Genomic DNA, 12,853 nt, shown 5'->3' with positions numbered 1-12,853 from the left:
CACGTCTCATTCATACACTGATAGCAAATATTTCAGTTGCTTCCATTGTTATGAGAATTTACCTTTTTATTTTATTTTTCAGGTCTATTAAGCGTTGAATCACACTTTAGGCCCGTGTGTGTCCATGACAAACCCATACACATTGGTGTCTTGTATGGGTTCTTATCGGTCACATGGCAGTGGCTTTGTCCTCCACACTTTCAAGGGCCATGTTCTCATATGCACCCTCGTCATCTCCGTTCCTGTGGGACACACACACCTATTAGAACACAACCCCTGCTGTAATTGCACACACACCAACATTTATGTATCTTTAGGTCCCAAGTATCGTTTAGAAATGTAGACTACAAAACTACAGAAAATAAGTGTTTTAAGTGACATTGTTTGAGCATCTTACCTGACTGTATCCAGACTGGTATTATAGTTGTCTCTGTTGGTCTTGCCATAGCCAGTGGTCTCCACACACTCACATACTTTGGTCTCCAGCCTTCATGCAATTGAGAATGGTAAACGTTAAAATGCTGCCTTACATTCAGTTATAACATCTTGTCAATCTCATAGTTCGGTGCAGGTGGAAAACTAGACTCTTACTAGAGACCCCAAAACTTGTGTCCCAATACTCTAAATCTTTAGTGTGAATTACAGAGTATACCAAACATTAAGGACACCTGCTCTTTCCATGACAGACTGACCAGGTGAAAGCTATGGTCTCTTTTTTATGTCACTTGTCAAATCCACTTCAATCAGTGTAGATGAAGGGGAGGAGACAGGTTAAAGAAGTAAGGAATGGGAAAGGATGACTTTAAACCCAACAAGGACAACAAGAATTAGGACATAGATAAACAAATGCAAAACCAACCGAGGGAGGAAGAGGAATGATTTCTGGAGGATAGTTCAGGCCTTGATAGGTAAACAAACATTCAGATAAACAAGCAAGCAACATCACACTTGGAAAGGAGGTGGTAGAATTCTGAACACTGAGTCTTAATTTAGGTGTAATGTATTTAATAGAAAAATGCATTTATCTATAGGTACATTATTTCAATCGGTGCTTTCAGCAAGAGGCTCACGCACATCATTTTAGAGCAGAGTGCGTTGTTTAAAGAGGTCACCGTGAAGACGGATGCATTCTCTTGGCAGTGTTTCAGATACCTTGCCATCTCGTAACCTGAAAATGTTACAAGTGAGTCAGGAACAAATGTATTCAAAAATAAATTGCTAAGAGACTCCCCAGAGACTCTGAGGGCAGACATCATCCTAAAAGCAAACATGGAAATGGAAGGAGACCTTCTGTTCTACACGGATCATCCTAATGCTTGGCACACAGCTCTCCACAAGACCAACAATGAACTTAAAATGTCAGAAAACAGAAGAATGAGGCAACTGTACAGTTGATTCCACACCCAAATTTAGTTCATATTTATAATAACGGCACTGTGATGGCTCAAGGTTCGGAGGCCAATCTGGATCGATTTGTCCCCTACTTCGACCAAATAAAACCTCTTAAAACCTTCTCCACTGTCACTACCTACAACAGCCTCCTCTTCCTCTGTACCCTAGTAAGTAGTCCCCAGTATTCCTCTTCCTCCCTTGCCTGCAGCAGACACAGGCCTGAGCATGCCTCTCACACGGGACACCTGCAGTACCACAGCATCTTCTAGAGATCAGCCTGGTGCACCATCATAGGGAGGAGCTCCGCTTGGTGCGCCAGCGTAGGGAGGAGATCAACCTGGTACGCCATCATAGGGAGGAGATCAGCCTGGTGCGCCAGCATAGGGAGGAGATCAGCCTGGTGCGCCAGCATAGGGAGGAGATCCAGGAGCTGCGGTGTGCAATGAATAATGTTGAGTACAACCAGGCTGTCAGGATGGAAGTGCACAGACTTAGAGGAACTGTCCAGCACAGTCAACATCAGCCATGTACACGACCTGCAGAAGGAGCTATCTGAGCTGAGGCAGGAATTTCTCAGCCACCACCATCCACTCTACAGCACAGCTCAACCAGACCAGTCCCGTCTCAGCACAGCTCAACCAGATCAGGCCCGTCTCAGCACAAATCAACAAGACCTGACCCATCACAGCTCTACCAGACCAGGCCCAACTCAACTTAACCCTGCTCTACACACCACTGACTAATACCCTAGGGTCTGGCAAAACACTGAGGGTAGTGCATCACATGATGCAGTCCACACCATGTATCATTCACATCAGCCCTCATGCTGAGAGTTTGAAGCTTTGCCAGCCACACTGCCCTCAACACCACTATCCTCAATTCCCCCCACAACCTCTATCCCATGCTAGTTTTGGTTGGGACACTCATGCCCCACGTGGCAGCCCCAACCCTGCAACAGGAGCCACACCAAGGCCTCCTGTGCACACCCAGAATGGAGCATTGGCAGCCACTCCGATCCCCTGCAGCAGCTCCACTCCTTTGGCGGGAGCTTCATCCGGGTGGACTGAGCTCTGCCAGTACTGCTCTTCCAGTTCCCGTCTCAGCCCCTTGCATCCAGCGACTTGCGAGAGTTCTGTAAAATGCTCAGTCTTCTCTGCTCTCACGCGGTTGGCCAGGGACCTTGGCAAAATCTCAGCTCACTCAACATAATCAATCAAATGCTCTTCTCTCTGCCAGCTTCTAGCTGACTCAACGGTTAACTCATCAGCTTCTAGTGAGTCTTTGTTTTCATTTCAACAATTTACTATCTATTAAGTGCTCGATGCCTTAAGATTGATGTGTAAAAAATAAAAATCCACTAGGGCTGATATGCTTGATCCATTTTTGCTGCAGCTCTCTGCCCCCCGATTGCTGAATCATTAACCCATATTTTTAACCAGACAGTTATTTCAGGTACTAGCCTCAAGGTTTGGAAGGCAGCCCATGTAAGAATCCCTAATTCATTCTCAGATAAGGTCTTCTCTTTGGAATGTATTCCAAATGTACATCAGTCAGGTTTTAAACCAGGTCATAGCAAAATCTCTGTTGCATCCCTAGTTATAAATTACGTGGTTAACAGTATGGATAAAAGGCAACATTGTGCTTCGCTCTACATTGGCCTGTCAAAGGCTTTCGATACCGTTTATCACTCACTGCTAATTCTGAGGCTTTTCTCAATTGATCTGGACCAGGCTGCATGTAACTGGTTTAAAAATGACTTGACCGATAGAACTCAATGTGTATCTACTGGTGGTGTTAGATCAGGTTTCCTGCATATTACAAAAGGTGTCCCGCAGGGGTCGATTCTGGGTCCTGTACTTTTGACTATTTACATTAACATTATCGACTTGTCTGTAAAAAAAAACTGTAACCTGCACTTGTATGCTGATGATACTGCTGTCTATTGCCCCCACGGTTGACCAGGCTCTATCTGAACTAGTCTGCCTTCATTGTATTACAGAAAAACTCTATTGATCTGAAATGAGTATTGATTGCATGTAAAACTAAGTGTACGTTGTTCTCTAGAGCACGTCAAAATAAAATATGTACTTTGGATGGTGTCCACATTGATTATGTCCCAACTTATACAGTTTTGGGAATCTGGATATTGATGAGTTAGTTCATTTTTCAGTCGACGTTCTGCCACTTAAACTGCAGTTAACGGCTTTAATTATCATAACGCACTGCATTTTATTATGGGCAACATTTTTAGTACTCATCACTGCATTCTCTACTAGAAAGTTGGTGTGCCCTCTTTGATGTCACATAGGTGGATACAAAGCTATGTTTTCATATACAGTGGGGAGAACAAGTGTTTGATACACTGCAGATTTTGCAGGTTTTCCTACTTCTAATTTTTATCATAGGTACACTTCAACTGTGAGAGACGGAATCTAAAACAAAAATCCAGAAAAGCACAGATTTTTTTAAAGTAATTAATTTGCATTTTATTGTGTGACATAAGTATTTGATCACCTACCAACAAGTAAGAATTCCGGCTCTCACAGACCTATTCGTTTTTCTTTAAAAAGCCCTCCTGTTGTCCACTCATTACCTGTATTAACTGCACCTGTTTGAACTCGTTACCTGTATAAAAAACACCTGTCCACACACTATCAAACAGACTCCAATCTCTCCACAATGGCCAAGACCAGAGAGCTGTGCAAGGACATCTGGGATAAAATTGTAGACTTGCACAAGGCTGGGATGAGCTACAGGACAATGGGCAAGCAGCTTGGTGAGAAGGCACCAACTGTTGGCGCAATTATTAGAAAATGGAAGAAGTTCAAGATGACGGTCAATCACCCTCGGTCTGGAGCTCCATGCAAGATCTCACCTCGTGGGGCATCATTCTTTGGGGATGCTTTTCTGCAAAGGGGACAGGACGACTGCACCGTATTGAGGGGAGGATGGATGGGGCCATGTATCGCGAGATCTTGGCCAACAACCTCCTTCCCTCAGTAAGAGCATTGAAGATGGGTCATGGCTGGGTCTTCCAGCATGACAACAACCCGAAACACACAGCCAGGGCAACTAAGGAGTGGCTCTGTTAGAAGCATCTCAAGGTCCTGGAGTGGCCTAGCCAGTCTCCAGACCTGAACCCAATAGAAAATCTTTGGAGGGAGCTGAAAGTCCGTATTGCCCAGCGACAGCCCCAAAACCTGAAGGATCTGGAGAAGGTCTGTATGGAGGAGTGGGCCAAAATCCCTGCTGCAGTGTGTGCAAACCTGGTCAAGAACTACAGGAAACGTATGATCTCTGTAATTGCAAACAAAGGTTTCTGTACCAAATATTAAGTTCTGCTTTTCTGATGTATCAAATACCAATGTCATGCAATAAAATGCTAATTAATTACTTAAAAATCATACAATGTGATTTTCTGGATTTTTGTTTTAGATTCAGTCTCTCACAGTTGAAGTGTACCTATGATACAAATTACAGACCTCTACATGCTTTGTAAGTGTTCTCCCCACTGTATAAAGCCATTTTACAAAAAGTCAGTGTACCGAACATCTTTACTTAACTTTAGACCTACGAGTCTACACCCGGTCTCGGGGATGGTTAACTCTGGGAATTCCTTTGGTCTCTACTGAGTTGGGTAAGTCAGCTTTTAGTTTTCTTGCACCTGTTCCACAAATAAATCTTCAAAATGTTCATAAATGTGATGTTCTGGTGAATTCAGAAGGCTGATTGAGGACTTTAATACAGAATACATTTTTTTTGTTGCTTTCTGCTTACATATTGTATTAATATTGATGTGTGTATTTTCTGTAATTTATGTAATCCAGGGCTCATCTTTAAAAGAGACCTTGGTCTCTGACTCCCTGATAAAATAAAGTTACAAAAATTGGAGTCAACATGGGCCAGCATCCCACTGGACCGCTTTCAACACCTTGTTGAGTCCATGAACCGACGAATTTAGGCTGTTCTGAGGCCAAAAGGAGGGGGTGCAACTCAATTTTAGGAAGGCGATCATGATGTTTGGTATACTCTGTGTACTTCAAAACCATGTCTGGCAACAGTATGTTTAAAAATGTTGCCTGTCAAATCCTTGCTTCCGTCAAACGTGTTTCCTCGATTCCTTGCCTCGCTCCCAACGCTCATTCGAGGATGTCTGAGGGAGTAACCTTTAATCCTCTCATCAGATGTGCTTTGAGAGGGAGGTGAGGAAATTGCACAAAGGACAGATGAAGCAAGTATTTTATGCCTATTAAAGTTTTCAGACTCAGCCTATGATAGTGTTGACTGTCCTACTACTGTAGCTGTATGGACTGGAGATGGTCAGGTGTCACAGCGATTTATAGGCTTACCTTGAGTCCTGACACCAGGCCTTGTTGACCAGAAACGCCACGAAGATGAGGAAGAGAAACACAACCACAGCTATGATGCCTGTCAGCCACTGGGGCAGTGTCCGATCCACCTTAACTTTTAAAGAGTCAGGCCATAGACGGGTTAGCTGACAACGTCACGAAAACGGTACGCACGCATCAATGGGGCAGAAGTTCATGTGTTGTTGTGATTCTGGATGGCCAGATAGTGATCAACAATCAGAAGAAGCTGCCGTGTGGGGAATCGTAGGTGGCTCGTTTCAGTGAGATTAATTTAGTTTTTGATACCAGGTCCTGTTTTGAGGTGTTTTGACTGATATCATGTCTATGCTAACATGGCAAAAATTTGCTCATAGTGCAAATGTATTTGTTTTCAATAAACATGGAGACAAAATATAGTTTACACGTTGATAAAGATCTAAGCCAAACCCGACTGTTTTGCCCCAAACTTCCAACCCGCCTACACTTTACTTAAAATTGAAGTGCTTATATTCAATCTAGGCAAGGCCAGGTGCAATATGTCTGTCACATGTCATTCTAATTCTCTGTAATGTAATTTTCATTCTCTTGAGTTATCATCCCAGTTGATGCGATTACTAACATGGCATTCATGATGTTTGTTTTGTTTTTGGGGGGGGGGGTGCGGTCCGGACAGGCCTTGATTTCAATGTCCACAGATATCCGGTTCGGACCGGTCTATTTTTTTCCCAAACATACACTGCATTCAGTTATTCAGACCCCTTCCCTTTTTCCACCATTTGATACGTTACAGCCTTATTCTAAAATGGATTAAATAAATATAATTCTCATCAATCTACACAATTTTTAAAGCTTATTTTGTACAATAACCCATAATGGAAAAAGCAAAAAGGTGTTTTTTTTTTTTTTTTTTTTTGCCAATATGAAAAATAAACCTACATTGTTTACGTGAGTATTCAGACCCTTTACTATGAGACTCGAAGTTGAGCTCCGGTGCATCCTGTTTGCATTGATCATCCTTGATGTTTCTATAACTTGATTGGAGTCCACCTGTGGGAAATTCAATTAATTGAACATGATTTGGAAAGGCACACAGCTGTCTATTCTGTATAAGGTCCCACAGTTGACAGTGCATGCCAGAGCATAAACCAAGCCATGAGGTTGAAGTAATTGTTGGTAGAGCTCCAAGACAGGATAGTGTCGAGGCACAGATCTGGGCAAGGGTACCAAAATAGAAAACGTTTGGAACCACCAAGACTCTTCCTAGAGCTGGTCGACTGGCCAAACTGAGCAATCGGGACAGAATGGCATTGGTCAAGGAGGTGACCAAGAACCAATGGTCACTCTGACAGAGCTCCAGAGTTCCCCTGTGGAGATGTGAGAACCTTCCAGAAGCACAACCATCACTGCAGCACTCCACCAATCAAGCCTTTATGGTAGAGTGGCCAGACAGATGCCTCTCCTCAGTAAAAGGCACATGACAGCCTGCTTGGAGTTTGCCAAAAGGCACCTAAAGGACTCTCAGACCTTGAGAAACAAGATTCTTTGGTCTGATTGAACTCTTTGGCTAGAATGCTAAGCATCACGTCTGAAGGAAACCTGGCACCATGCCTACGTTGAAGCATGGTGGTTGCAGCATTTTGCTGTGGGGATGTTTTTCAGCTGCAGGGACTGGGAGACTAGTTTGGATAAAGGGAAAGATGAACAGAGCAAAGTACAGAAAGATCCCTGATGAAAACCTCCTCGGGACTCCGTCTGGGGACGAAGGTTCACCTTCCAACAAGACAATGACCCTAAGCACACAGCCAAGGCAACACATGAGTGGCTTCATGACAAATCTCTGAACGTCCTTGAGAAGCCCAGCCAGAGCCCGGACTTGAACCCGATCGAGCATCTCTGGAGAGACCTGTAAAAAGATGTGCAGCGATGCTCCCCATCCAACCTGACAGAGCTTGAGAGGATCTGCAGAGAAGAATGGGAGAAACTCCAGAAATGTAGTTGTGCCATGCTTGTAGCATCATACCCAAGAAGAGTCTGTAATCGCTGCCAAAGGTGCTTCAACAAAGTACTGAGTAAAGGGTCTGAATACTTACGTAAATGTGATTTTTCAGTTTGTTTAATAAATGTGCAATGTCTAAAAACCTTTTTTTACTTTGTCATAATGTGTGTAGATGAGGATTTTTTTTAAATCCATTTTTGAATAAGTCTAACGTAACAAAATTTAGAAAAGTTCAAGGGGTCTGAATACTTTCCGAATGCACTGTAGACTTGTCTAATTGTTTCAGATTACGTACGATCCGGACCGGCCTTGATTTGACCCAAACTTAGATGTCTATAATTGGTTCAGATTTGTTCGAGACTGCACCAAATCAGAACCAATCACATAGACATCTGTTTCACGAGTTTGGACAGCACATCGGTGTACAGTACATAGTAAAGAAAAGTTGTTTGCAACAAGCTTTGTCTCACATCAGAATTAGAAGTTTATCCATGTTTCTCAATCGTCACATTTTGAAGTGTTTTTAAGGTTAGACATTAACTCTGAATGTTTAAGGTAAGGGTCAAGGTTTAGGATAAGCTTTAAACAACAATCTTAAAAGCAACTTTCTATCGCTGGATTCAAATATGTAACCTTTGGCACCAGAGGCAGATGCAAATGCCCATCCCCATGAACAACGCCCTTGCAAAAAACCCAAACCAACTTGAAGGTAACAGTGCCCTTTGTTGCCCCTAGTGGCCGGTATCCACGTAATTTCCCAACGTCATCAGACATGGATGGACGTCGAATACTGACTTGTATCACGGGTGACCAGGCTGCAAATGTGTACTTGTTTGGGAGGCAGATCGCATTAGAATAAAACCCAGCATGTTTAGTAAGTGTTTGTTTTTACATTTTACATGTTGGTCATTCAGCAGACGCTCAGAGCGACTTAGTCAGTGGATTCATCTAAGGTAGATAAACAAATACATATCGAAGTCATAGCAAAAAGAATACATTCTGTAACCGTTACTATGAATGCTAATGTTGTAGAAGTGGTCTGTTTGTTCTGTGTGCTGGATAACTTTGAACATCATCGCTGCCAGGTTTTCAAAAAGCTAACGTAAGTGCGTGCATGTGACAGACGGGAGAAATAATAAATATTCTATGTTGCAATCTTCAGCCGGCTCCTCTTTCCTGTATTAATAGGCTTGGAAAAACTTATTGTAATGTAATGTTTACGTCTTTGGGAATGTAGAGTTGAAATTTGGCCATCGAATTAATGATTGAAATATATGCATTTCCAACATCTGGAAATTACGTATTTTCAATGTCCGGAAATGATGTATTTTCACATTTTATTCAGCACTTAAAATGCACCATTTTGCTTACTGGGTATTGACAAGAGGGACATTTCAAATTCTGGAATTTACCGTACAAGACTGAAAAAAAAAAAGCCCACTGTTAGGGAATGAAATGACTTCCTATCCTTCCCATCCTATTATCAACAGTGAATTGGACCAGCATGCAGTCACATAAAGGCAGCTATTTTCTTTATAGGGTACTATTAACTTCAAAATAACCATGAGTTTGAGTTCTTACCTATTTGAGCTGTGACGACTCCCAGAGTTAGCATCAACCAAAGAATCCCTTTTGTCGCTCTGCCCATTGTTGAGTCTTACTGAAAATCCCCAAATGAAGTTTTAGGATCACAAAATAGGCTTACGAGCAGCTCTTCAAAATGTATGTGTGTTCTCAAAGGTTTAGGATTGTTTTTGGAATGTAGAGCACACACATCCTGGTTCTGTCGTCAGTGAATGATTTACCCAAACTTGCTTAAACAAAACATCTGGTCATTCAATAATAATAATAGCGATAACTTCGAAGGTTTTATTTGATCGTTTTGGGAAGATAATGACATTTGTAGGCCATCCATTAACTTATTCAGTAGAAATATCAAATGGTAAAAAGAGAATAATCCTGTACCCTTGATACAGTTGATTTTCCACTATAGTGACCAGGAAATACAAGACTAAACAGCTGTGCGGTGAAAACACATGGAAACCTAGAGAATATACAGTAATCTCTGAAGGACTTTGGCTTGGTGAGTGAGTGTTCAATCAGTCTCATGACCAAACTTCTAATATGTCACTGGACGTCTGGTTTAAAAAGTAATCTATTGAGCTCTGTTTTGCCTACTAAGGAGTTAACATTTGACAGTGTTCCAAGATAAACGTGTAACAGCCTAAATTCAGGCTTAACTATTCATTCTAACATTATTTACATCTGTATATAAGGATAATTTCTAAGTATAAAACTATATTCAAAAGGCTAAGGAGATCTTGACAAATGCACAAGTCTGAACCGACATTATGCAAAAAGTGACTTGGCACTGAAAGCCGGCATTCAGAAGAATGGTGCTTTGGTATTTTCAGTATTCAGCAGCTACCAGCTATTGTAGCTGGCATTGGGTCAAGTTAGTGCAGTGGGCTTCACATACTGTAGGTGCATGTTGTTATTTTAGGCATGAGAGAGAGCGGGAGAAAGTGGAAATGAAAGATGGTTGATTAGTAGAGCAGAGAGGGAGAGGTGTTTGAAGGACAGGGGACACACCCCCTCTGGACTCCAGGGACACATGATGAGCATCTCTTTGTGTGTGTGTGTCCGTCCGTCCGTTAGTCTATCTGTCTGTCTCTCTGTCCGCCTGTCTATACAGTGCATCAACACCAGGCTTTGTCCCAACCTCAGCACCAGCCAAATTAGCAGGTCCCTTTTCACTCAGCCCCACCCCCTCATTATCAGCCTCCCGCCTCTCTCTCTCTCTCTCACATACACATACATACAGACACACCTCAGGGGAGTAGGCAGGCTGGGATGTGTGGCCAGATAGCAGCCCTGGGAGCCAGTTGCAGCGGTTCTCCCCACTGTCCCGTTACCGGCTGAGAACCAGCCCTCTGCTCTGTTCTCTGGGGCCAGCACAACTCCCCTATGGCCCATCCCATCCAGCCCACCATCAACCACACACAGAGGGAGGGAGGAGGCCGTTAATTGATTTCTCTCCAGCCCTGTCGGTCTCGTTATCTCCAGCCATAAAGATGTTTTATTTTGTTATCTGTCTGTAACACTTGTCTTTGTTGGGAGGGTCCCTTGGAGATCTATCTTGGTGTGTGACACAAATGGAGCCCTAGTCCCTATATAGTGCACTACTCCGGTCAAAAGGAGAACACTATGTTTGGAATAGGGTGCCATTTGGGATGCCGATCTGGTTTGTCGCCTCACTGCTCTGACTGCTCTCTTCCACCTGTGTTCTCATGGGAAACTGGGAGAAGGATTCTAAGAGTTAATTAAAAAGGGACAAGACCAGTTCCACTGCGGTGTGCTTTCGCTGAGTTGAAAAAGTCTTGATTGAATCCGTTATTTATTTTAATGGGTTATTTCCATGAAGGGAACTCGCTCTCATACTCAATATGATGAAACGAGATGAATGTGAAATTAGATTTTATCTATGGATGGATAATGAATGGACACCAGAGGGATTCTTGTGGATGGGGCTGTTCATCTGTCGAAAGTCTCATTCTGAGTCTTAACCCGATTTTAAAAAGCAGTACATAATTGGTAGATACTTTAGTGTTGAACAGATCTGTAATTAATATTGTTGGATCTCTGTGTGTGTGTGTGTGTGTGTGTAGTTACCATGCTTGAAAGTCTTCACTACACTTTTTTACACAGCTGCATAACATGCTGCATAACATACTGCATAGCCAACTTTCACAGTGAAACAACTTTCCTTTCATAAACCTGTAAAATACACTATATATAGACCTGTGTTAGTTGTGTCCCGGAAAGTGGGGTTGCACCTAATGTAGCCGCATTAAACCTCACAATAACAAGTCCTTGAGGTGTCCCTAAGGGAACACCCCATCAGCCTCTCTACAGACAGCCTTTCACAGAAACAATACTGACTAATCACTGAAGCCTCCCTCTCACCAAACTCTCCCTTTACCTTCCATGGCGTTTCACAGAGGGACACATTCCAGTCCTTCACGCCACCTCAAGTCAGGCTAATGTTGTGTTCACAATTGCTGTAAATACACTGCTGATGTAATACTTCTCCCTCACTGTGTGTTTGTCATTACTTTCTTTACGGCCGGTTCCCTGGACACAGATTAAACCTAGTCCTGGACCAAAACATTTTTTTATTTCAATGGAAAATCTCCATTGGGAAAGGGGGATATCTAGTAAGTTGTACAACTGAATACCTTCAACTGACATGTGTCTTCCCCATTTATTGAAAGTGCATTTAAGTAGAGGATCAGTATTAATCTTGGTTTTTAGTGTGCGGTATGAGGTGAATGAAGTCCTACTTATTGAATAAGCTAACAAAGATCATTTTTATGAATGAGTGTACAAAACATTAGGAACACCTTCCTACTCTTGAGTTGCACCCCTGCAGTTGAATTAAGCTGATAACTAATGATATTTGACTAGTCACTTTCAAATATTGTACAAATATTCCTAATATTGAGTTGCACCCCCTTTGCGTTGCCCTCAGAACAGTCTTAATTCGTCGGGGCATGGACTACAAGGTGTCAAACGTTCCACAGGCATGCTGGCCCACGGTGAACAATGCTTCTCACAGTTGTGTCAAGTTGGCTGGATGTCCTTTGGGTGGTGGACCATTCTTGATACACACGGGAAAACTGTTGAGTGTAAAACGTAGTATAGACTGAGGTGGGAACTGGTGATGTGCCAGTGTTTCACACGCACCCCTTCATTCGCTAAGGGACCAGTCACCTAACCTCCCGGTCTCCGCTGGCGGCTTTTTAATTGGCTGCGATCCTTATCGGTCATCAGCTCCAACTCTCCGCTCATCATAGAGTTGTAATCATGACATACTGTTCCCCAGTGCCCCCTCAAATACCTTCTAGCTCAAACTGGCCACTCTATCTCTAGCACTACCTCAATCTAATAAGTGGATAATAACGATAATGTTCAATTCATATGGTGGGAACATGGAAGACTACATTGGACCCATTGCATCTCATCTAAGAGGCATCGCTCCAGATCGATTGTGGGGTCTGTCTGTGGATCGATTATTAAATTATGATGGTCATATTTAGGGATGGGAATTTGAAAA

The 12,853-nt window shown here is 42.8% G+C and overlaps 1 protein-coding gene across 1 annotated transcript; it reads right to left on the bottom strand.

Moving 5' to 3' along the window:
* Positions 1-48: 48 nt before the first annotated feature.
* Positions 49-9,877, bottom strand: LOC110524076 (PDZK1-interacting protein 1). The gene is made up of 5 exons (XM_021603389.3): positions 9,703-9,877; positions 9,319-9,397; positions 5,742-5,856; positions 398-487; positions 49-242 (listed from the first exon to the last, which is right to left on the bottom strand). Exons 2-5 carry the CDS (start codon positions 9,383-9,385, stop codon positions 170-172), a joined length of 345 nt encoding a protein of 114 aa, XP_021459064.2. The 5' UTR covers positions 9,386-9,397; positions 9,703-9,877; the 3' UTR covers positions 49-169.
* Between the last annotated feature and the right edge of the window lie 2,976 nt (positions 9,878-12,853).

This window comes from Oncorhynchus mykiss, chromosome 5 (genome assembly GCF_057628025.1).
Source record: "Oncorhynchus mykiss isolate SJ-2025 chromosome 5, ASM5762802v1, whole genome shotgun sequence".
NCBI classification, from domain to species: Eukaryota; Metazoa; Chordata; class Actinopteri; order Salmoniformes; family Salmonidae; genus Oncorhynchus; species Oncorhynchus mykiss.
This window is presented reverse-complemented; position numbering and strand designations above follow the sequence as displayed.

Bases quoted from the DNA above. Each gene is read 5' to 3' on its own strand.
- LOC110524076 (XM_021603389.3), bottom strand. From the start codon at position 9,385: ATGGGCAGAGCGACAAAAGGGATTCTTTGGTTGATGCTAACTCTGGGA. The intron at 488-5,741 runs GTAAGCCTATAA...AATTGCATGAAG, and splicing joins GCCTGGTGTCAGGACTCAAG to GCTGGAGACCAAAGTATGTG. The intron at 243-397 runs GTAAGATGCTCA...TGTGTCCCACAG, and splicing joins ACCAGTCTGGATACAGTCAG to GAACGGAGATGACGAGGGTG.